The sequence below is a fragment of the Dendrobium catenatum genome, unplaced genomic scaffold, assembly GCF_001605985.2.
Source record: "Dendrobium catenatum unplaced genomic scaffold, ASM160598v2 fragScaff_scaffold_1644, whole genome shotgun sequence".
NCBI lineage: Eukaryota > Viridiplantae > Streptophyta > Magnoliopsida > Asparagales > Orchidaceae > Dendrobium > Dendrobium catenatum.
Genome location: NW_021320106.1, coordinates 482,383 through 504,941, shown reverse-complemented (window position 1 = coordinate 504,941; position 22,559 = coordinate 482,383). Strand labels below are relative to the sequence as shown.

At 32.2% G+C, this 22,559-nt stretch overlaps 2 protein-coding genes across 2 annotated transcripts in view; one reads left to right on the top strand and one right to left on the bottom strand.

Moving 5' to 3' along the window:
* LOC110109483 (nuclear pore complex protein NUP93A) overlaps positions 1–4,123 on the bottom strand; it is a 40,429-nt gene extending 36,306 nt beyond the window's left edge. Inside the window, exons 1-6 of the mRNA XM_020840569.2 lie at positions 3,915–4,123; positions 3,748–3,839; positions 3,513–3,579; positions 3,227–3,286; positions 2,676–2,765; positions 1,137–1,406 (exon numbers count right to left, since the gene is read on the bottom strand). Coding sequence (XP_020696228.1) covers positions 1,137–1,406; positions 2,676–2,765; positions 3,227–3,286; positions 3,513–3,579; positions 3,748–3,839; positions 3,915–4,016 — 681 coding nt within the window. The 5' untranslated portion in view covers positions 4,017–4,123. The remainder of the gene's footprint in view (positions 1–1,136; positions 1,407–2,675; positions 2,766–3,226; positions 3,287–3,512; positions 3,580–3,747; positions 3,840–3,914) is intronic.
* Positions 4,124–13,291: 9,168 nt separating this feature from the next.
* The window catches only part of LOC110109486, a 25,699-nt gene continuing 16,431 nt past the window's right edge, over positions 13,292–22,559 (top strand). The window contains exons 1-6 of the mRNA XM_020840573.2: positions 13,292–13,595; positions 14,693–14,806; positions 17,936–18,087; positions 18,787–18,880; positions 19,286–19,356; positions 19,420–19,526. Of these exons, the coding sequence (XP_020696232.1) occupies positions 13,427–13,595; positions 14,693–14,806; positions 17,936–18,087; positions 18,787–18,880; positions 19,286–19,356; positions 19,420–19,526 (707 nt within the window). The 5' untranslated portion in view covers positions 13,292–13,426. The remainder of the gene's footprint in view (positions 13,596–14,692; positions 14,807–17,935; positions 18,088–18,786; positions 18,881–19,285; positions 19,357–19,419; positions 19,527–22,559) is intronic.

Here is a 22,559-nt window from a genome sequence, read left to right as displayed (position 1 = left end):
TGCAAAATTGAGTATTTCAACAATTATCATGTTTTTACATCATCATGAAATGATAAATAAACGTTTATGTCAATGCCAACAAATGTTAAAGATTAAAAATAATAAAAATGAAATTCAAAGAATCCTATGAAAGGTGTGAGTTACGTGGGCTAACTTTGCTAAACTACACAGGAAGTGACAATTCATGATATTAGTGATTTGAAATGGTCCAAACCTTATCATGAAAATGAAAAATGCATTCCTAACTCCTGATACTGTCGAGTTGGGACAATCCAAACCTGTACCAGGAAAATAGAAAGAAATTTCTGACCCTTGTTACTAGTGAGATGAAAGAGACCAACCCATATCAAGAGAATTATGACACAAAAATGTCTAAGCATATAAGCATGAAAAAAGGTGATGTATTTTGCTCTATACGCCAAATTTTATGGATGTATGATTCAAAAATTGTGAGAGATATTTATGATGATGTAAATCAAGATTTTGGGTATGTATGAATTTATTTGATAGTTACATTAAAAGCTTTATTTTTGAAATGATGATTTATTCCATTTTAATGCTTATGATTGTTCTATTAGACATGGTTAAATGTTATTTTTTTGGAAGTTAGAGTCAAAACATTTTCACTCGTCTAATCCTGATGAATTAAATCAGGATGGTGTAGTGAGATTTAAGTATGTCCAGATTGTAAGCTTATATTATGACTCATGATAGCCTAGAAGAAGGTGAGGCGTGACACCCTAAAATTAAAATCTTCAAAAGTAATAGTTTAGGGTTCCATGGTACTATCTTTTCTTGGTAGATGAATGACCTAAAAACAACAATATTCATAACTAACAAGTACAAGTATTGAGATAAACAAAACAAATTAACTACAACAGAAACAAACAAACAACATGAAGCAACATCATCCACAACCTTAAGAGCAAAGACAGACTGCCTATAATTAATAACTTCAAAAGAGATGGACATAATACTACAGTGAAAAATGAATTTTCCAAGGTATTACCTTTGTTTGGAGAAAGAATGCACCAAAAACAACAGAATCCATAAGTTACAGTCACAAATATGTATTTAAGATAAAAAAACCAATAATCTACAATATGCAAAAGACACAATTACTGAGTGATTATTACTTTAAAAGGCAATCCACGGCCCCTGGTGTCATTGAGAATCCTTGCAGTTTCAGAATAAACTGATGCTTTCCTCTCAATAACTGGTTTGTTTCCAAGAGATATGAGGTTTCTTGTAGATGGACCTCCAAAAACCTGAGGACTGGATTCTTTGGATGAAATTTGAGCAGCACGGTTGGGAACATTGCTTGAAATGCCAGTATTTATCCTTGGCAAGGACGCCAGTCTATTTAAATTTTGCATAAAATCCTTCTTCACATTTTGCCAATCATCCTACATGGTATTGAAACTATTAGATTTGAAATAACAGAGTAGAAAAGATGAAATCAAATGTCAATCAAAAAATATTAAGTTTAGGAATGCAATAGCAAAAAGATCTTCTGTGCCCCCCAAAAAAATTATACATCAATTTAAATTTGAATTTCTTCAGGAAACAATAACATCAGGAATGACTAACTAGCAGCTAATATAGTCCTCTTCCTAAAAAGATATTAGTTTAGATTTGTGTTCTTCATCATCAATATGGATGATGGTTTTGCAAAGCTCCCTTCTCCCCTTTTAAAGGGGTTTGAGGAGTGGAATTTATACTGGTAATTTGGTAGTGTCATTGGGCAGGACATTTTTAACCTATAGCATCATTACAAGCACAAAAGTGATAATTCAAGATAGGCCCCCTGAATTATGCAAGATAAGTAGATTGTGTAAGTTATTCTAGATTCTCGATTAAATCATTAGGAAATCTAGAATCATTTTTTTTATGTCAGATGAAAGATTTTGTGGTATAATAGTTGATCCAATACTAGATGCTTCATTGACATATATTTGTGTAAACAAGTTTTCCATAATTTGTTTTGAGATGGCCGTGCCAATCTCTAGCATATTGATGCTTCAAGCTCATTTTCTAATGATGCAACTATTTTATCATTGCCAAACAGATTCTTAGTGACATGTGCTTTGAATTGAATATTTTTGGCAATATACTAATCAAAATCATTTTGTGTGTGTTATGAGAGACATGATTGCAAACAACAATGATGAAATATGCAAGTAAAACATAGTGGGATATCTAAATGAAATACAAAGTGATGGATTATCGAATCAAATGTCCAATATGAACTACAACTTCACAAAAATAGTGTCCCACATGTATTTCTAGTAGCATAGAAATATCAATAAGCTTCATAAAAAACAATAAATTTACTAAATTTACAGCTTAATGATTTTTAACTTGCAAGCTCATTGAACGATTCAAAATAAAGTACAATCTGCTTCTTGAATATAACTACCACTATGGGAGATGCCCCTTATGAGTATAAATAAATAAATCAAGCGATCTATTAAAATACTGATCTAGAAAGGAAGACGGAAATGATTGCACTCATGCAACACTTTCTTCCCACATATAAGCATTAGGATAGAAATTCAATATATGACATCTTAACTTTATAGCTTCAGCCATACATTTAAATATCATCCACGGATAACATGATTGCAACATCACAATAAGATCAATTAGCTGAGAGTGTTGCATAAATATCTAACCTCCAGGACTCGCATCATGTGGTCACTAAAACTTCGTAAATTGTCCTTTTGTGCTTCTTGGATTGCTGAGACCATTGTCATTTCATGTACCTGCAGGTGATAAATCACTAATAGTAATGTTTTATTGCCAAAAATTTGCTACATGTTGATTACTGTTCCGGATGACATAAATGAAAAGATGCAGAGATAACTTTTTTACTTTTTCAATGCACTATTGATACATTATGATGAATAGTCTATAAGAAAAATACAAATGTATGTAACGGCATCTAAGTGACAGACACATGTTCAAATGGCTATCACATGATTAGAAGTTGCCATTAATTAAGTCACCCGAACTATTCTGCAAGATTCTGTGTGCATCTTGAAAAAAAATAAAATTATTGCAATCACAAATGCCTAAATTAGTCCTCAGCCTTCCAGATCACGATGAAAAAAGACAAAACAAACTGTCATTGAGACCTAGTAAAAGGATCAGTAAAAAATTAACTGAAACCGTAACCCTCTCAATCCAGATGAAGGAAGGCCAAGGAGATCAGGTGTAAAGTTACCTCCTGCAGATACTCCTCCACTGTAGTTGTTTCTGAAGGGAAGACATCTTCATAAGTTGTCTGCATGATTAAGCAGAGTTTAGGTGGTCTGGAATTTATTTAAAACCAATCACAATATCAGTTTCATGCTCCTACTATGTTCTCTACTATTATTAACTCTATCAATTACTATCTAGAGTACTCTTTCACAAAAGAGTATGACTATGATCTCTTTCACAAACACATATGGCATCTAATATCTAAGTAAGATGCTAAGATAACATGGAATTAATGCAAATAAGATTACCTTTATCTCAAACGACTTAAGATCCCGAGCAAGCTGTTCAGCATTAATTCCCTCACGAGCTAATAGCCTGCACACAAAAAATATTTTTCCACCAACACAAAACATCCAAAAAGATATTAAAGTAAGTAAATAACCCATCAAAATCGCGCACGGAACAATCCCAACGTTTATATTCACCGCTTTTAAATGATATATTAGTGAATCAAGCAGCATTTGGACAAGGGCATGAGAATACCGGGTAGCAGCAATGGACTGAGAGGGGGTTTCGGCCCTCAGGGTTTTAGCCTTGAGCTTCTTCGAGAGCGACTCTAACTGGTCCAAATTCCTCTGCGAAACCCGACGATTTAAATAAAGAGAGAGAGAGAAAAATAGGTTAATTTTAAACTAATACTAGAAAGAGACCTGAAGCGGGGGAAACTGGGTGGATGGTGCGCCCTGCTCAAGCAGCTTCGTCGAGGAGTGGAGAAGCTCCGTCCATCCGTTCATGTCCGCGTCGCCCGCCATTGCAAAGCTCCGGGGTTCGTCTTCCTTGCACTGCGGAAAACCCTAGCTCGGGGTTTAGTTTTCTAAAAAGGAGGGAAATGCAACTATTATGACAAGCAAGGCATTTCGGGCAAAGAGGTGAATTTTTTTTTTATTCATAATATTTTTCTATTTCATTTCTCAACCGTTAATCTTTCAAAATTAAAAAAAAAAATAGGCATTAATTTGGTATGAGAGAAATGTTAATATGCATTTGTATCACTATGTTGTTTATGCTTATGACTTTAAGTTTAAGCTACTTATGTAGTTGTTCGCAAAGTACACTATATTTTTTACAAGTGAATCACGTGCATATGAATATGAAAGTGATTCAAATTATCAAAGGTTCAATGTTTGGTTCATTTTATTATCATGTATATTGAGGTTCCCCTAAATTTTGTTTAATTTATATTAAATTTTATATCTAGATGGAGAATTCTAATAGTATTATTTTGAGTACTTCTATTGAACATAATGAGGCAATGCCTAATGATAATGACAATGACATGGATACTAATGAATTTAATGATGTTGATGATGGAGAAATTGGTGAAGCATGAATAGATGGAGTGAGAATTCAAAAGAAAAGAAGAATGACGACTTCTACTGTGTAGATTGATTTTGAGATGTTATCACTTGCAAATGTAAAAAAATGTGGGTCAATCTACCAATGTGATAATAAAATTGGTACTACTAATCTAAGACGCCACTTGTAGAACTTTCATGAGAGGGATACTCATGACACGGGATAACTTATTTTGCAAAGTAACTCCAATTGATCTATTTTTATGTTCGAAAATAAGTTTGATCGTCAATAGTTTCATAATTTATTTATTTCTTACATCATCATGCATGGTCTATCATTTCATTGTGTTGAAGGTTAGGTGTTAGAGCACCAGTTCATTATTTGCAATGAGAATTACAACTTGATTCTATATATATTGGACAAAAATATTGTAAGAAAATATTTTGCAAGGAAAAAATGCATATTCAAGTTGTACTATCTAACTATAAGAGTAGAGTTTGTTTGATATATAATTTATAACTTCTATCAACGGAGATTATTTTATCTATTTATCTGCATATTTTATTGATAATAATTAGTGTTTGCAAAAAAAATATAATAAAATTTGATTTTATGGCACCCCATCAAGATGGAATAGCTTTATTTGAAATATTATAATAGTTTTTAGTTCATTGGACTTCTTATTTTATTTGCATCTGTTGATGAAAATGTCGATTACTATGTGGAGTATAGCTTAAAATAATGTTGGTGAAGTGTAGTGGTAGTAAATATTTAGTTATGCTCCTTATGGTGAGATACATAAGGAAACGATGGTAATTTTAGCCACAATGACCCCAAGAAAAATATATAGAAATGGTGACTAACCTAGAATTACTCCCTTTAATGTAGTCCAGCGTAAATCAAATGAAGGTCGCTACTAATAACTCCCTTGTTTAGGATCGACATATAAAGTAGTTCTAATATTCGCATAGGTGAACAATTCATGAACAACGTAGTTGGATGGTCCTAGACTTGAATAGGTTGAAGACTCCGCTTCTAAATCCTCTAATGTTGATACAATGCTATATGTACTACTAGAGAAGTTGAATGTTTGTCACATTCAACTATATATTTTATTGAGCTTATTGATTTTTTTCTATATTGGACTAGCATATTGAGTAGTCTAGGTAAATGGTTCAAGATTTGTATAGTCAGATAGTCATGGATCAACACAGGTCAAGGGCCGCGCTCCTAATGCAATGGTTTATTTTTTCATTAAAACCGCTTTAAATGCCAGTGCTTTATGCTCTTCAAATTTTTATTTTTTTTTGTATTCTTCACTAGTTCACTTGCATTATTGTTAGAGGTTATTGCTTCAAATTTTTTCACTTCGTTTTGGATGCAATAAAGAGCTCAACTTATTCAGTTTTTCATATAATAAATTTTGTTTCATGTTTAATATATTTTTAGCTAGTTTTATGTTGCAGGCTTTATAATGGATACATGTTTTATATAATTGATACAATTGTTCAAGTAGCTCATATTTACTGTGAATTTGTGCTCATGTACTCCAATTGCATCTCAAGCTTGTTGGGGGAGAAGTTAATATTTGAAAAAAAAAATTGTTAGGATAATCTTGCGTAAAGCATATTGTGATGGGTTTAAAGCCATTGATTTGTGTTGAGATTAGTAGTGTATATAATATCCTGAAATTCTAGTATTTTAAAGCCTACTCTAATGCAGTTTACATCAAAATATATTGGCAAAAAGTTTTTCATAATATTTTTATTAGTTGATTTTAGACTATATTTTCAAAAGTAGTTGAAAGAGTGCTATGATATTTTCCAAAATTGATTGTCACTCATTTTTTAGATAATTATTTATGTGATAATACATAATATATAAAATTTACTTCTTCTTAAGTTGGAATCACAATGGACATGACTAGTGCAATAATAAGCATGAGTTGGATCCTTACATGTAATATGAACCTCCAAATTTACAAGTATATAAGTATTTGAAAGTGGAATAGTATGATCATTTTCAAAGATATGTTATCAGGGTTGATGTCTATCGGTATTTAGTAGTATTTGTTATGCTTATTGGTTACTTTAATAATAAATATAAATAATGATAATTTGATTTACTATAATGAATCATTTATTAATTGTTACTCATAAAATATGTATGGTTAAGAAAAATGATCAAGCTATTGATTACATATTAATTTTGCAAATGATATTGCTTCTTTCCCAAAATCAATCAACAACACTCGTTATAGTAAGATGTCAAATGGGATAATTGGCATAGGGGGAGGAGTCGTCATCATCGACTACCAAACCTCCAAATCAAAAACCACCCTCCACTGACCCCCTTCAACCTCCTTAAATCTCACCATAACCTATGATCTCAACATCCATGCCTCTGACTCTCCATGAACTAGGTCTTTCAACATGCAAGCAAACACCTTCACTTTGAGGTTGAAATTGTTGAGGACTCCCTTGATATTGGAACCAGCTAATGTTGCTCTTGAATGGAAGGGTTTTTTACGTGCACGCATTGACATATCTCATTATCTAATGGAGCCTTGGATTATTGTTGGTAATTCTAATTGTATTATAACATCGGATGAAAATTTTGGGGGCAACTTTATGCACCCTTCAAATTTGTCTGACGCCAATAACTGTATCTTCAATGATATATTATTTCTTCTTAGTCATTCGGTCTTACTTAAAATTTGTATAATCAACAACTTCAATGCTTGTGGGTTTTAGTATGAGAGAAATGTTAATATGCATTTGTATCACTATGTTTTTTATGCTTTATGACTTTAAGTTTAAGCTACTTATGTAGTTGTTCGCAAAGTACACTATATTTTTTACAAGAGAATCACGTGCATATGAATATGAAAGTGATTCAAATTATCAAAGGTTCAATGTCTAGTTCATTTTATTATCATGTATATTGAGGTTCCCCTAAATTTTATTTAATTTATATTAAATTTTATATCTAGATGGAGAATTCTAATACTATTATTTTGAGTACTTCTATTGAACATAATGAGGCAATGCCTAATCATAATGACAATGACATGGATACTACTGAATTTAATGATGTTGATGATGGGGAAATTGGTGAAGCATAAATAGATGGAGTGAGAATTCAAAAGAAAAGAAGAATTATGACTTCTACTGTGTATATTGATTTTGAGATGTTATCACTTGCAAATGTAAAAAAATGTGGGTCAATCTATCAATGTGATAATAAAATTGGTACTACTAATCTAAGACGTCACTTGTAGAACTTTCAGGAGAGGGATACTCATGACACGGGATAACTTATTTGCAAAGTAACTCCAATTGATGTTATGTTTGAAAATAAGTTTGATCGTCAAGAGTTTCATAATTTATTTATTTCTTACATCATCATGCATGGTCTATCATTTCATTGTGTTGAATGGTTAGGTGTTAGAGCACTAGTTCATTATTTGCAGTGAGAATTACAACTTGATTCTAGATATATTGGACAAAAATATTGTAAGAAAATATTTTACGAGGAAAGAATGCATATTCAAGTTGTACTATCTAACAATAAGAGTAGAGTTTGTTTGATATATAATTTATAACTTCTATCAACGGAGATTATTTTATCTATTTATCTGCATATTTTATTGATAATAATTAGTGTTTGCAAAAAATATAATAAAATTTGATTTTATGGCACCCCATCAAGATGGAATAGCTTTATTTGAAATATTATAATAGTTTTTAGTTCATTGGAAAATTAAAGGTAAGCTCTTCGGTGTTATCTTAGATATTGCTTTTGCAAATATTGTCTCAGTTGACTTTCTTAGAAATCATTTAATTTTGAGAGGTGCCCTCATATGTAATGGCGAAATTTTTCATATAAGGTGTTTTGCACATATTTTTAATATAATGGTTAAAGAAGGTTTGAAGGACATAGACGATTCTATCTTAAAGGTGTGTCAGTGCATGAAGTATGTTAATGACTCCCAAGCGAGGAAGCATAAATTCTTTGAATTTGTTAAGGCAAAGTTATCTTGATGGTAAAAGAAGTTTGAGACAGGATGTGTCTACAAAATGGAATTCAATTTTTATTATGTTTGATAGTGTAACTTATTAGAGAGGTGGTTTCTTGCATTTGGAGTTGCGTGATTCCAACTACAAGTATTGTCCTTCCAACAACGAATGGGATAAAATGGTGCATATTTAAAATTTCTTGTGCATTCTTTGGAGCCAAATATCCAACTACAAATTTCTATTTTCCTTGCATATCTAATGATTTGCAACTTTAAAACATAAGATGGCTAGCGGGTAAGAATATATAAGAAGAATGGACGTTGTCATGGTTTCTAAGTTTAAAAATTATTGGTCAGACTTTATTGTTATCTTAGCTATTGTTATTATTCTTGATCTAATGTATAAATTTAACTTCATTGAATAGTGTTACAAGAAGCTATATAGTGGTGATTACATTTGTGAGATTGCAAAAGTGAGTGAGAAGTTGTTCTCACTATTTGCAAACCACCCGAAAGTAAGCATGCAAGTTGCATCTCTAGCAATTCTATCTTCTCAACACTCCCATTTAAATAGTCATTCCATAATAATTATTAATATAAATTTCTCTTGGTGACATTTTACAAATTCTAAGTGTTTTTTACTTTTACTCTTTATCAAATAAATATTCAAGTTTGTACTCATGGATTATTATTTTTTATTATTAATTAATATATTTTTTTTTTCTCATGGAGTATATGTGTTAATGTCCATACAGGATTATGATTCTTTTGAACCTGAGATTACAATGCCTATAAAATGTGAACTTGAAATATATTTTGAAAAGCCCAAACTTGATAGAAGAGTTGAATTAGATATCTTACAGTATCAGAAAGGTAATTTGTACATATTTCCTGAAGTTTCTGTCATGGCTCATGATAGTTTGTGCATTCCAATTTTTATTATTTATTCCAAAAGTACTTTTAGTATTAGTGGTAGAATTTCTAAACCAATATTGAATTGCTTTAAAACATGATATTGTTGAATCATTGTTATGCTCAAAAGATTGGTTGTATAGTGAACAAGGTAATACATAAAGTTAGCTAAAGTTTTATTTACATATTTTTTACTTCTCTTATATATCTAAGAGATCTTGAACTTGATTATGTTACAAAAAAATATAATGGGCTTATATTTCAATGAAAATGAAGTGTAGAAGGCAATAATTCAGTTAATTTAGTAGCGTAGGATAAGTGTTTGAGAGTAATATTTATTGAATTGAAGTTGAACTTTTTAATTATAGTGTCTATTTTGTAGAACTAACTATGTGCATCTCAGGTTCACTTTGTGAAATTTATGTTTTGTATTTTGTTTACTTGTTCATCTATTCTTGTTGGATCATATGCTTACTTTTGTAAACTTGTTTTTCAAAACTATTATTTTTGTTCAATTTCACTTTTTTTTTTTTGCAATTGAATTGCATAATCGATTGGAAGACAATTTCACCAAGAGGTATTGGTTATTGGGATGCGAAAGCTATAGTTTAATTAGTTTATTTTGTATTTGTAAAAATATATTTGTAATTTGAATTTATAAATGTACGTGTAATTTATTATAGTATTTGAATAAATGAATTTAACATTAAATTGTCTTCAAGTTTATTATATAATTGCTAAGTGTTTATGTGGATTGTATTTTTTTCCAAATAAATGTAGATTTTTTTTTCCAAATATTATGAATTGAATCATATAAAAATAAAAATAAAAATCTAAGTGGTGGAGAATGTGGCCGTCGGTGGTGGCCAAGCAAGCTTTTGGAGCGGTGTAATTAATTCTCGCTCAAAACTGGACGAGAATGGTTTACTTGAAGAATGAACTAGAATGAAATTCATTGCGTTTACTTTACTTTACCATAGATTTATTTTTAAGCCAACTAGACACCAAACTTTTCAAAACCCAAGCGTTCACTTTACTTTATACTTATTTCAAATCAAATAGCCCCTAAATGGGTTGTCAGGGCAAGTTGGGTCTGGTTTGAGTCTAAGTTTATGACCCATTTTCCTAAACAGTTTGGGTTTGGGTCAAGTGAGTTGAAATAGGGTCAATCTCGGGTTGGACTCGCACCCGACCTGAAAACTCATTTTGACAACCCTAATAAAATGCTCTATAGTTAAACTCCTTCCCTCTATCGTACTACAAAATCCTTAGCCTTAGCATCTTATATCATTTTCAAATTATTCTCCATATCAACTCTCCTACCTCCATCAAGAGAATATTCATATATAAAAATTATTGGTCCTTATGTCACAACTGCTTTGAGATTGTGCTGGGTAATAAGGACATCACTGTTATTAGGGATCCAATGTTTGCTCTCCCCAACAAACTTAGCAATGTGAAGCTGGTCCTTAAATATGCAATCTGCAGTTCATCTTCCTATGTTCGCAGCAAAATTGGTTCAAATAAAGATAGGAATCTGAATTAAAATATGAATCCATTTTTTATAACATGGAATCTAATCCTTTAGATGGGAACATTCTTCATATGGCTCTCCATGTATAGCAGAATCTTATTGAGGCTTTGAAATGTGAAAAATAGCTAGATTATGTAATGGACTAAGTGCTATTGGCTTGCTAATGGGGGATGCTGACCTCAAATATCTTCACTAAAAATTTTAAGAATGCGCAATAAAAAGTATATCATGGAAATTCAAATTAATTAGGGTTTCATTAAGTCTCAATTGGGAATTTCTGATGAAGTTATTAGCTACTTCTCTCTTTTAACGATGACCATAACTCTAGTAAACTCAATTAATCCATACTATTAGGTCCCGTTATCTTTATATAAGATTAGCATCACGTAATGACTAATTTCACTTATGTTGAAATAAAAGAGGATATATTCTTATATATATATTTTGAAGATGATTGGACTGTCATCAAATCTGCTTTCATGGATGCTATCAAACAAATACCTTAATCCTTAAAGCACCTCAATATAAAAGTGCGGCGAATTATAAACCAATATCTCTCTACAATACTACTTATAAAGTAATCACCAAATTACTTGACAACATATTAAAAGCATGCTTCCTAAACTCATCCATCATGCATTACTTACCTTCTTTTATGGGAGGTATATTGCTAAAATTATTATCTTAGTTAAGGAGGTTCTCAAAGTTGATGTGCTGCAATTGATCTCAAAAAAGCTTTTGATAATGTGAGCATGTTATTCCTTTTATAACAAGCTCCTTTTATTTGGTTTCCCCGAAATATTTGCAAGTGGTTTCAATTCTATATTCACAATGTCAAGATCTTTGTCATTATTAATAGTTAATTGAATTGTTTTTTAATTCTAATATTGGTTTGAGACAAGGTTATAATTTATCTAATTTCTAGTTTATAATTGTCATGGATACATTTTCTATATTTGCGGATTTCTTGGTCTAATGTTGCATTCTCTTGCATCTTTAGAATAAATGCTGAAGTCTCCCATTTTATTTCTAATCATGATCTTTTGGTGTTCAGTATAGCATCTCACTCCAATCATTTGAAAATATGATCAATTTTAAACTACTTCAAGAGGCATGTTGGCATCATTACCAATCTTAACAAGTTTATCATCTATTTCTCCAAAATAGTGAAATATGAAAAGAAAGATCAAAGATCATTTTCCTAATCACTTGGGTTTACCATAAAAGCTCTCTAGTGGGATTACTTAGGTATTCTTTTTTCCCCTATCAAACTTAATCAACCCAAGTGCTCTAATGTTACAAAATTTGGACTGCAAGTCATTTATCTTTTCCAATGTAAATGCATGATAAGTGTGTTTGAATTTATAAACAATATTTATTAATCTCTCCCATGCTAGCCTAATGTTTCATGACACTCTAAGAGTTGCGAGGCACAAGCATATTTGTTTTAAAGCTTATGTTATTAACTATAGTTTCCTTGCTTGAAAATCCTTGAAAAGTTTCCTCAAAACAATTGATTGTCTTTTTAAAAGGGGAATTATGGTTAATCAAATATGTGTCTTATATATATATATATTTTTTGTTTGCGAGGTTTCCTAATGGCTTATTAAAATTTGCATCCCCAATGGGGAGTTCTTTCATTTGGGAAGCTTTTTACATCAAGTATTAAATCATTCTAATATTATTAGCTACAAAGTTAGAAGGGAAATTTTTCTCTTGTTATTCGTGTAATTTCTTATTATATTTGACGAGAAAGGGACAACTGAATTTTTAGAATAAAATTATTAATGGAAGAACTTTGATTAATAAAAGCCATTAGGCCATTCGACTTAAAAATTAAAAGATGAAAAATGATGGGCAATTTGCATGATAATATTACACAACTTTATATTCCCTCATGCACTTAATTTCTCATGCAACATGTATCACATATATGCTACATTATGCTTGCTCGTACTTTTTTATGACTTATTTCAATGGCGGTGTGTATTTATATTGTTGTCTTTTTTATATGGGACTCCTTATGATTCTTATGGGAGCTAGTTGGATATTCTCTTGAAAGATTTTTTGGCTGGAAGTGGATTATCGTAATTCATGCATTCAGGCTTCGTTTGCGACAATTTTTTTGCTGTTTGTTAAAGCAATTTCTTAGTACAAAAATTTAAATTTCATTTGAGACAACTCTCATACTAATTTTTAAAACTATTTTTTTGTACAAAATTTTCACAGAAAAGCTATTTTAGTACAAAATGGATTATGAAGTACAAAAACTAGACAAAATCCTGGATGAATAGTTAGGGCGGAGCAACCCTTCCCTCCATCCGGTCCAATACTTGCAGTCACCGGGACTCGCCTAAGACCTAGTGCTTCTTCGGGAGAGCCACTTCAGGCGGCCAGAAGCGATGTCAATTTCCGGCGGCGGTCGGCGTCTTTGGACTATTCTCCGGGGAGTTCAGGCGCTTAGCGGCTCGGGGCAACAGCTAGCCAGCCATCTCGTTGAAACCCCCAGAAGTGCTCCATTCTCTCACGGCCAGAGCTCATTGCCAAGGAACTTCTTTGCTTCTCCCTTTGGTATGTTTACATTTTTTTATTTATAAATTCTTTTTGTTTTTTTTACATGTATGCACGTAATTGTCTATGTTCAAGAGTTTTCTATATCTGCTTCTAGTTATTCCAAACCGATCAGGAAACCGTAGGGGCACTTCTTTAGAGGAAGGAATTTTGGAAGGGCCTGATGTTTTGTAAATTGCGTTATTGTTTGAAACAGATTTTGGATTTTGAATTCTTTCATGCAGGTTTTTGGTTAACAAGCAAATCTTTTTTTTTTCCCCTTATAATTTTAAATTGTACTTTTGGCATCTCCTTTATTCTTTTATTAAACTAGCTGAAAAATTTCAATGGAATATGAAAGGCTTGGTTTCATTCCCCTGGAAGAACATGAATAATGCGAGCTTATTTTGTGACTTTAGTGTATAATTTCATATGTCGATAGGTAGATAGCCAGTTGGAGAATATACTCACTAGCTGCAACTAAAAAATATTTAGTTTTTACTCTTATGAATTTAAATTCAAATAGATTTGTTACCCAATGATCATGAATAAAGCACATGTGTAAGCTAATGTGGGAACGCCTAAGGATATATTTTGGTCTCTTTCTATATCATGTTTTTAGAAGATATGCATTCTCATCTCAAAAACTATTTCAACATAAGTCTCATTGCCAACACTTTGTAATTGGTACTTATGTTTTAAAGAATGGAGTTACTTATGCTCCAGTTAAATATATGAATTGATCATTTAGCTTTCTCTAAGTCTTTTATATTCAACTAATTTTCTATGATGGTACTATTTTTCTAAGTGTATTCGTTTGATGCATTTAGAATGCATGTAAAGTAAACCCTTGTAGTATAAATTTGGTCATTTAACCATATAGAGTGTGCAACAGATTTGTGAAGGAAATGATCTATGAAGTAATGTAACTTGCCATCATAAACTTTAAATAAAAAAAAGGTTTCTTGCAAATAATTTGCATTTTTTTTTTCACTTAACAATACAACCTCTTAAATTGCACTTGTATGATTAAGATAGGAGGGTAAAGTTATTTAAACATTGGTACTGAATAACTCATTCCGATTGGCTTTTTGTGGTTTTACTTTTTTCTCTTGTAGGAAAAAACACCAACTTTGCACGTGTGATGCTTATCAGTCAGAAATGGGGGCCCTCTCTTTTGCTGCATGCTCATTTTTCTACTGAAGCAAATAAAGAAGATGCTGCTCTTCCAGGTCCTTGTTCTATCTTTCCATTGTTAGATACATTTTTTTTTCTTTTTTATTATCTAGCTTTACAATGAGTTTCTCCTGCTTTGGGTCCATGAATTTCTTCTGTAAACCTGGCTAGGTGCAATCTCAAATGAAATTCTACTCTATTGAATGCAACTTTATACTCAATCACGTACATTTGCCATCATCATTAAGCTTATTATCCCATGACACTATCGAGAACGGAACATGAACCCATGCCATTTCGGACATAGTCTGATGAGGACATCTTCAGCAATTTCGACACATGTACCATCAGGAGACGCCGGAGATCGACCGCCACGATCATGAGTTGTATTTTGAGTCATTTTATGTAGTAGTTTATTTTTATTTTATGTTTTTCCGTTTTTGCCCTTATGGGCATTTGGTCACTATTGTAGCCCAAGGGGCATTTTAGTCTTTTGTTTCCTTTGTCATTTTGAGGCCTATATATGGTCATTTTCTTATGTAATAGTAGTTTTGATGAATGAAAATTTGCCACTTATGTTCTCTTTGTGAGTTCACCCTCCCCGATCTCTTAGTGAGTTCGTAGGAGAAACTAGATCTCTTTGTGAGTTATAGGTTTTCTTGTTTTTCGTTTTTCTTTTAGTTCTCTTGATCAATTCGTTGTTGTGGAGATTTGGACTGAAGCCACTAGTGGGAGATTGGAGTTTCATGCTTTGGATCCCGAGAATTTTCCCCCACAATCTCCCCTCCCTTGCTCATTGCCGCCATCCCTCCTGGACTGTCCAGGCCGCCAGCTAGTAGCCCCGCCCCCCCTTTAACCGCCGCCCAGCATCCACCTTGCCGCCGGCTCCCCTCCTTGGACCCAAGCCTGTTTGAATTTCAAATCCCTAATTAAGTCAATTTCTTAATTAGTCTTCATCTATTTAGGAGAGACATTTAAGGGGATTAATGCTCCTTTTGAAATTCAAATTCTATTCCCTCTTAATACATCAATTTTGAGAGTTACTTAAGAGATAATCAAATCTAAAATTATAATTTCAGATTTGATTAGGAATTAATTATTCAAACGTGGGCCCCTCCTTTTAAATTCCACGCCTCTCTCTCCTTGCTCTATGGCCGGCCACCCTTACCCATTAATCCTCTCTAATTACATTAATTGCTCCCATTAACTCTCCTAATCCCTCACTAACCGCTAGCCCCCTCCTTAGGAAATCAATTTGATTTTCAAATTAGTCCCCCTCCCTCCCACCCACTTCTCCTCACGGGAATTCAATTTCAGAAATCTGAAATAATATCCTGAAGCTTTCCTCTCCTACGCGAACTTCTCTTTGGACGTGACTTGACTTCTCCAACCAAGTCCCCTCAACTTCAGAAATCTGACATTATTTAAGATTTGGCAATCCTTGCTTTTCTTCTTGGCCTTTCCTCCACCAACCCGCCGCATTCTTCCTCACTTTTCCAAATTCTTTTGTGCTCCTTCCCGCCCGACAAGAATGTATGGGGGAACCCGAATGGAACTTTAGATTGTGCATGACGATCGAGATCAAGTTGACATCTTCAATCACTGTTCTTTGACGTGGGCTTTGATTTCGACGACACCATTGAAAATTATATCGACCGTATCCATTACACCTTAGTTGACGTGATCGACGAGCAAAGGTCAAGGGGATGTTGGATCATCATTGGACGACCATCTTCCTCCACCACTCCGGCCACCTATCCAAGAACGACGATCCAAGGTTCCTTCTTCATCGGAGCGACCTCGATTCTAATGTGGAGACTCTTCTTCCGCTAAAGCCTAGACTATTTGAGCGTATGAGCTCCAAAGGTGAAAGTTTTCATTATTAAATTGTGGATTCTTGTGTATCGTTGTAGTTTTACAATTGATCTTTGCGTTTTCTTAAATTGTTTGGGTAACCGACTTCGTTCTTCTTTGACTAAGCAAGTTAAAAACCAAGAATTCTAAGGATCAATCATTGTTATAAGTAATAAATTTATTGTGGGAACACTTTGCTAATTCGCTATCTTTAATTTCCTAAGTAACTCCCGTTTGTTTCACATCATAGTCATTTAGTTTTTCTTCTATCTAAGATGCTGTTATTATTTCATCTTTCTTTTTTTGCTGTTTATTAGTTTGCATACTGCAATATGGATCTACAATGAATTTTCATGTATGAAATAGCTTAAGTGCAGTCTAATACAGTGTCATTTAGCATGTAGCTTTATACTCATTGCCATGCACCAAAACTTATTGTACAAATTTGCATTTTACTCTTTTTTAAATATGTTGATTTTGTTGTATTGATCTCTTTCTATTTCTGTATGAACCCTTTGGGATAGTTGCTTAAAGTGATATTAGACTGGGACCATACAAACTAACCACATCACGATGAGGAATATTGGCATATTCTCAGTTTTGTGTTTTCTTTCTTCTCTCAAACAAGGTGAAAATCTATTATTCTTTTGTCATTCGTAGATAGAAATTCTATCTTTTTTCAGTCTAATTTGATTTTTAATTTAAGTTATGAGTTTCAATTGAGGTGCCCAAAATGGCTTGCTTCTAGAGATATGGAATTGCTTTGCATGTTTCTTTGCTGTTAGATCCTTGGTCTTGGGCTTCTAGCTTGTTTACTATAAACGTTAGAGAAACTTGGCCTTCATATTTTTACAGTTCTACTTGAAAGAAGCTATTGTTTTGCAATAATTGCCATGTACTTTCAGTAATGACTTGAATTAAACTTATATCCATTTATGCATGTATGCAACAACCATAAGTAGTCGCATGCATACTTAAAAAAACAAAACAAAATAAGGAGTTGTATGCACTTTCAAGAAAAAAAAAAAGAGTCGTATGATGATAAGCTACATGACTCACCATACTTGTTATATGGGTTTGGCCTGGACACTAAAATAGAATATCTCATGGCTCGTGCTTCTAACATTTTGCAAGTTCCCATGGAAGCTTACACATTTTCAAGTTGAATATGAAATTTTTACCAATTGAATCTTTTTAACTACTTCTGGATTACACTTTGGCCTCTGGGTGTGATTTTCCACTATAAAATTTTAAATTTGTTTTCTACTTTTTGTGAAAACAAAATATTCTACTAGTTTCTGTTGTTATGTAATTGACTTTATTGTTTGCAGAGTCTGCACAAGAGCTTTATGCAAAACTGTTAAAATCTGTAGAAGCTAAAACCATGCCACCAAATGCTTTGTTATGGTCGTTAATTGAACAATGTTCCAACAAGGAGGATATAAAGCTTTTATTTCAGATATTACAGAGACTTCGTGTATTTGTAAGTAATGTTCATTTAATTAGCTGATCTCTCTCTGTAACTCACCCAACCTTTCTGGCACCTACTCGTTAGAGATTATTCAATTCTTTCTTTTTTGGATTAACATACTCTTATGCTTGATGTTCTCTGTGGTTTAGATTTGCTGTTGCATGGTCGAATGACTTGTAATACTTTGATTAGCGGATGTAAACATAATAATTTCATTAGTTCTGTAGAGAATATACAAATGTGCATTGTTTCAGACTTTCAGTGGGATCACTGGAAATGAATGGTACATTATTGCACAAATCTTCAAGAATCAAACTAAGTTCTTTTCTGGATATGACAGTACAAAAGTGAAAGAAACAAGGAAATAAAGGAATATGTGGTTCTTACGGTGAAATTAGTACAATTTTAAAGATATTATTGTAATTGTTTATGCAAATTACATCCAATGACAATCATTTCCCATGTGAATATTTTGAAAGTAAAGTAAGGAAGGGCAGATGGATACCAAACTTTCTATATTACATTTATTTCACCTCTTGTATGTTCATCTCAATTCACCAAAGAGGCTAGATAAATAAACAAAATATGTTTGATTTTGCTGGATATATGAGTTAGTTACAGACGTGTTTGGTTGCTGGCAAGCATAGATGAGATTACTATCATAGGTGTTTTAGTTAAACCTGAAACTAACAAGCTATCTTTTATTTGCAGAGATTATCAAACTTACGGATTCATGCAAATTTCAATTTCCATCTTTGTTTAAAAGTAACAGAGGCTTGTGTTCGATCTGATGCCCTTGAATATGGTATGTTATCAATTATATCTCATGGATCTTTGTTTGAAGTTTAGTCTACTCAAATTTTTATCCTTGCTTTAATTTTCTGATGTAAGCATATTAGTATATGTTTTATTCTGCATTTCATCTGCTATGGATTTTTTACTTGTTCATTTATGAGTTTTCCTTATTGATTTATGTTTGTGGGATTTTTAGGATGAATTTATTTAGCCATGACAACATAGTTGCTTTAATATGTTTAAACCTTCCTTGTTTGAATTTATTATGATTCTTTTTCCATATTTTAAATAATTGAGAATGTCTTAAAAGTAACAGCTTTATCCCAGAACCCAAGCCAACAGAATGCGTGCCTGTTATATGCTTTGTGATTTTGGTTTATTAAGAGTTCATTTAGATTTTGCTTTGGGCTTCCAGGGATAAAGGCATTGTGGAAGCATAATGTGTACGGTTTAACTCCAACTATCAGTTCTGCTCATCGTTTACTGGTAATTAGCAACTCTGGGTGCCGTTCCTTCATGGAAAGAAACAAGTACTGAATTTTCCTGCAGTTACATGCTAAGGAGCACAATGATGTTAAACTCATGGAGAAGATTATGGATGTTCTAAAAAAAAATTTGTTGCCGTTGCAACCGGGAACAGCAGATATAGTTTTCAGGTTCCTTGCTTCTGGAAACCTTTTGCTTATGGTTCATATGTGGATATGTTTTACTCTGTTTAGATATTCATCTAATTAATTTTTATTTTTTTTAACATTCCTTTAAGGTGAACTACTTTAAAAAAGGGGCATACATATCGCTGTGTGAGGCTCCCACAAAGTGGGCTTTGGGATGGGTTGATATATGTAATCCCACACTTTCACTGTTATTTTTATCATTTGAATCCATCACTTTTTGGTCTCAATGGAAGCAACCTTATGATTGCTTCTGCCCTCCCCTCCAAAGGACTTGAGGTTAACGCATCTACATGCTGAGGTCCATTCTTATATAATTTCATTCTATAATTAAGAGCCAAAATCAAGAAAATGGCATTCCTATGGATCTCTATATCTCATCAATGATTTTGTTTACTCAGATTTTAGCACTTTCTGCAAATACTGCTATCAAAAACTTTTTTTCAACTTTCATGTGGATGTTCTTATATGTTTGTCCCTTTGCTTTCCTTCTTTTATGTTTCTTTCTTCTCCCTCAACATGCTTAAAGTTCATCTACTATCCCAAATTTTCTTTCACATCATCCATTCCATATACTCTTTTGTTTTTTACTTTAATTCTTCTCCTTTTCTTATGAATGTTCCTAGTTTCACTGCACATGGCTATATCTTTCGTGGAGCTTGTTACCTTTCTTACTGTCCTTTCAATACTTTCTTGAAATTGATCTCCTTTTTTGATGAATGTCATTCTATTTTCTTTATATGATTCAACATAAAAAAAAGACAAACCTTTCTTTTAAAGCTTCTACTTCTCAGCTTTGCGATGATGAGATTTTGCATGCAATCATATCTAAATATAAGCCTAAATAAACAAGAGTATCATTCCTATCTGAACTTGTTTTTATGCTTACAATATAGTTCCTTGCGTATTATCTTATGATTTTTCTTGCATTTAACCAACTGGTTTCTTTTAGGCTGTGAAAGTCTTCACCCATCTTTATTTATATATTCGAGTGATTCCTCTTTGGTTTTTTTTTTTCAGAAGACAGATTGAATCATATATAAAACATTACCAAGATTTTACTTCGTAACGAGAACTTTATAATTTTATTCAAGATTTCCAATAGATGTAAGCCTATATGGTTAGTTAATCCTCTAGATCGTGAGAGAACTTTTGATCAAAGTTAGTCTATAGGCTTTATGATGCTTTGCTCGTAGTAGTAGCAATTTAGATTAGAGGAGAGAATATAATGCTATTTGCTTGGTTGCAATTATTGATAAATTTGATTGAGATCCCAGTTCTATCATTCTGAGTTTCCATGGACCTTATCTACTTATCATTTGACTCCTCACAGAAAAGGCACAAACTAGTCTATGAACACTTGAGTAAAGTTATCCCACTTGATCTAAATACTAGGTACCCCTTCAAATTTTATCATGATGTTGACCCTTCTATCATCTTTCAGCTTCACCATCAAGTATAAAGGTTGCCAAAGAAACTTTCTTCTCCTCTAAACAGAACATCCCCTATAAAATCTTCTCAATCCGTAATAATCAGTTCTCTGCCTCAATTGGTCCCTCCATCTCTTTAAATAACGGTGGTATCATATCTTGAAATAATTTTAAATATTTATCCATAGTCATGCTACTGTTATTAGCACTTCCTGATAGTTGATTTATTGAGTCCTGAATCAACTGAGTTATTTCCATCATTATTTGTGTCAGGGTATCAGAATTAACAATAATATTAGGTATTGACCTTTCCATATCTCTTCAAGATTATTCCGAGTCATGAAATACGAATAAAATATCTTATAAATTCATAATTTATTATGAAATCACATTCCTTAACTTTAATAATCAATCTAATAGCTTTTTCAGTACGAGTTATATCCGATTTGGGGCTCTGATACTATTTTTGCACGATCCGGCCCAGAGACTTGAGTTAACGAGATGGAAATGGATAGTCAGACAATTACTACACTTTCTACAATTTCACATAACAGGAAAGTCTAACATTCCAAAAATACTAAAGAGCCACTAACAAATGATACATTTGAAACATCACTAAAACCATTTTATACCTGCTCTCGTTAGATCGCCGTCTTCTGTTGACATAGTCCTCTTATCTTTCAACCATTTCTTATCAAAAGACTTATATGAAAAATTTAGTTTAACAGTTTGAGTTTACATGATAAACTCAGTGAATAATTACACTTTTAACATAACAATTATACATACAAAAATAATGAATCATATGCATTTTTGTCTTTCTTTCCAATTAACACGTATATAAATATATCAATTGATATGATATAAATCTTTATTATATATCTATCAAATAATATATTCCTTTTTCAATTAATATTCATCCATTTTTCATTTTTTCCTTTTCCCTTTCTCATTTTGTATAGGAGCACCGTTTAAAATTTGTATCAACAAAGGTACAACTATTTTTCATTTTCATTTCATTTTCCTTTCTCATTTAGTTTAGGAGTACCATCTAAAATTTGTACCAATGTAGGTACAATCATTTCCATTTCTATTTAACGTGCAAGGGTACGTTGCTTTCTCAGTCAGTACCATACGGGAGTAATTTGCATGCATGTATCTTTTCCCTTTTTATTTATGATTTCATTTACATATTATAAATTATTTCATTTACTTCATTGTTCTTTAAATATATGTTAAATAACATATACATTTTCAAACATATACACATTTAAATTCACCTTCTTTTTTTCTTGCATGTATTGTAAATTAATATATGCATCTTCACACACACACACACACACACATATATATATATATATGCATGCATGTATCTTTTCCCTTTTTATTTATGATTTCATTTACATATTATAAATTATTTCATTTACTTCATTGTTCTTTAAATATATGTTAAATAACATATACATTTTCAAACATATACACATTTAAATTCACCTTCTTTTTTTCTTGCATGTATTGTAAATTAATATATGCATCTTCACACACACACACACACACACATATATATATATATATATATATATATATA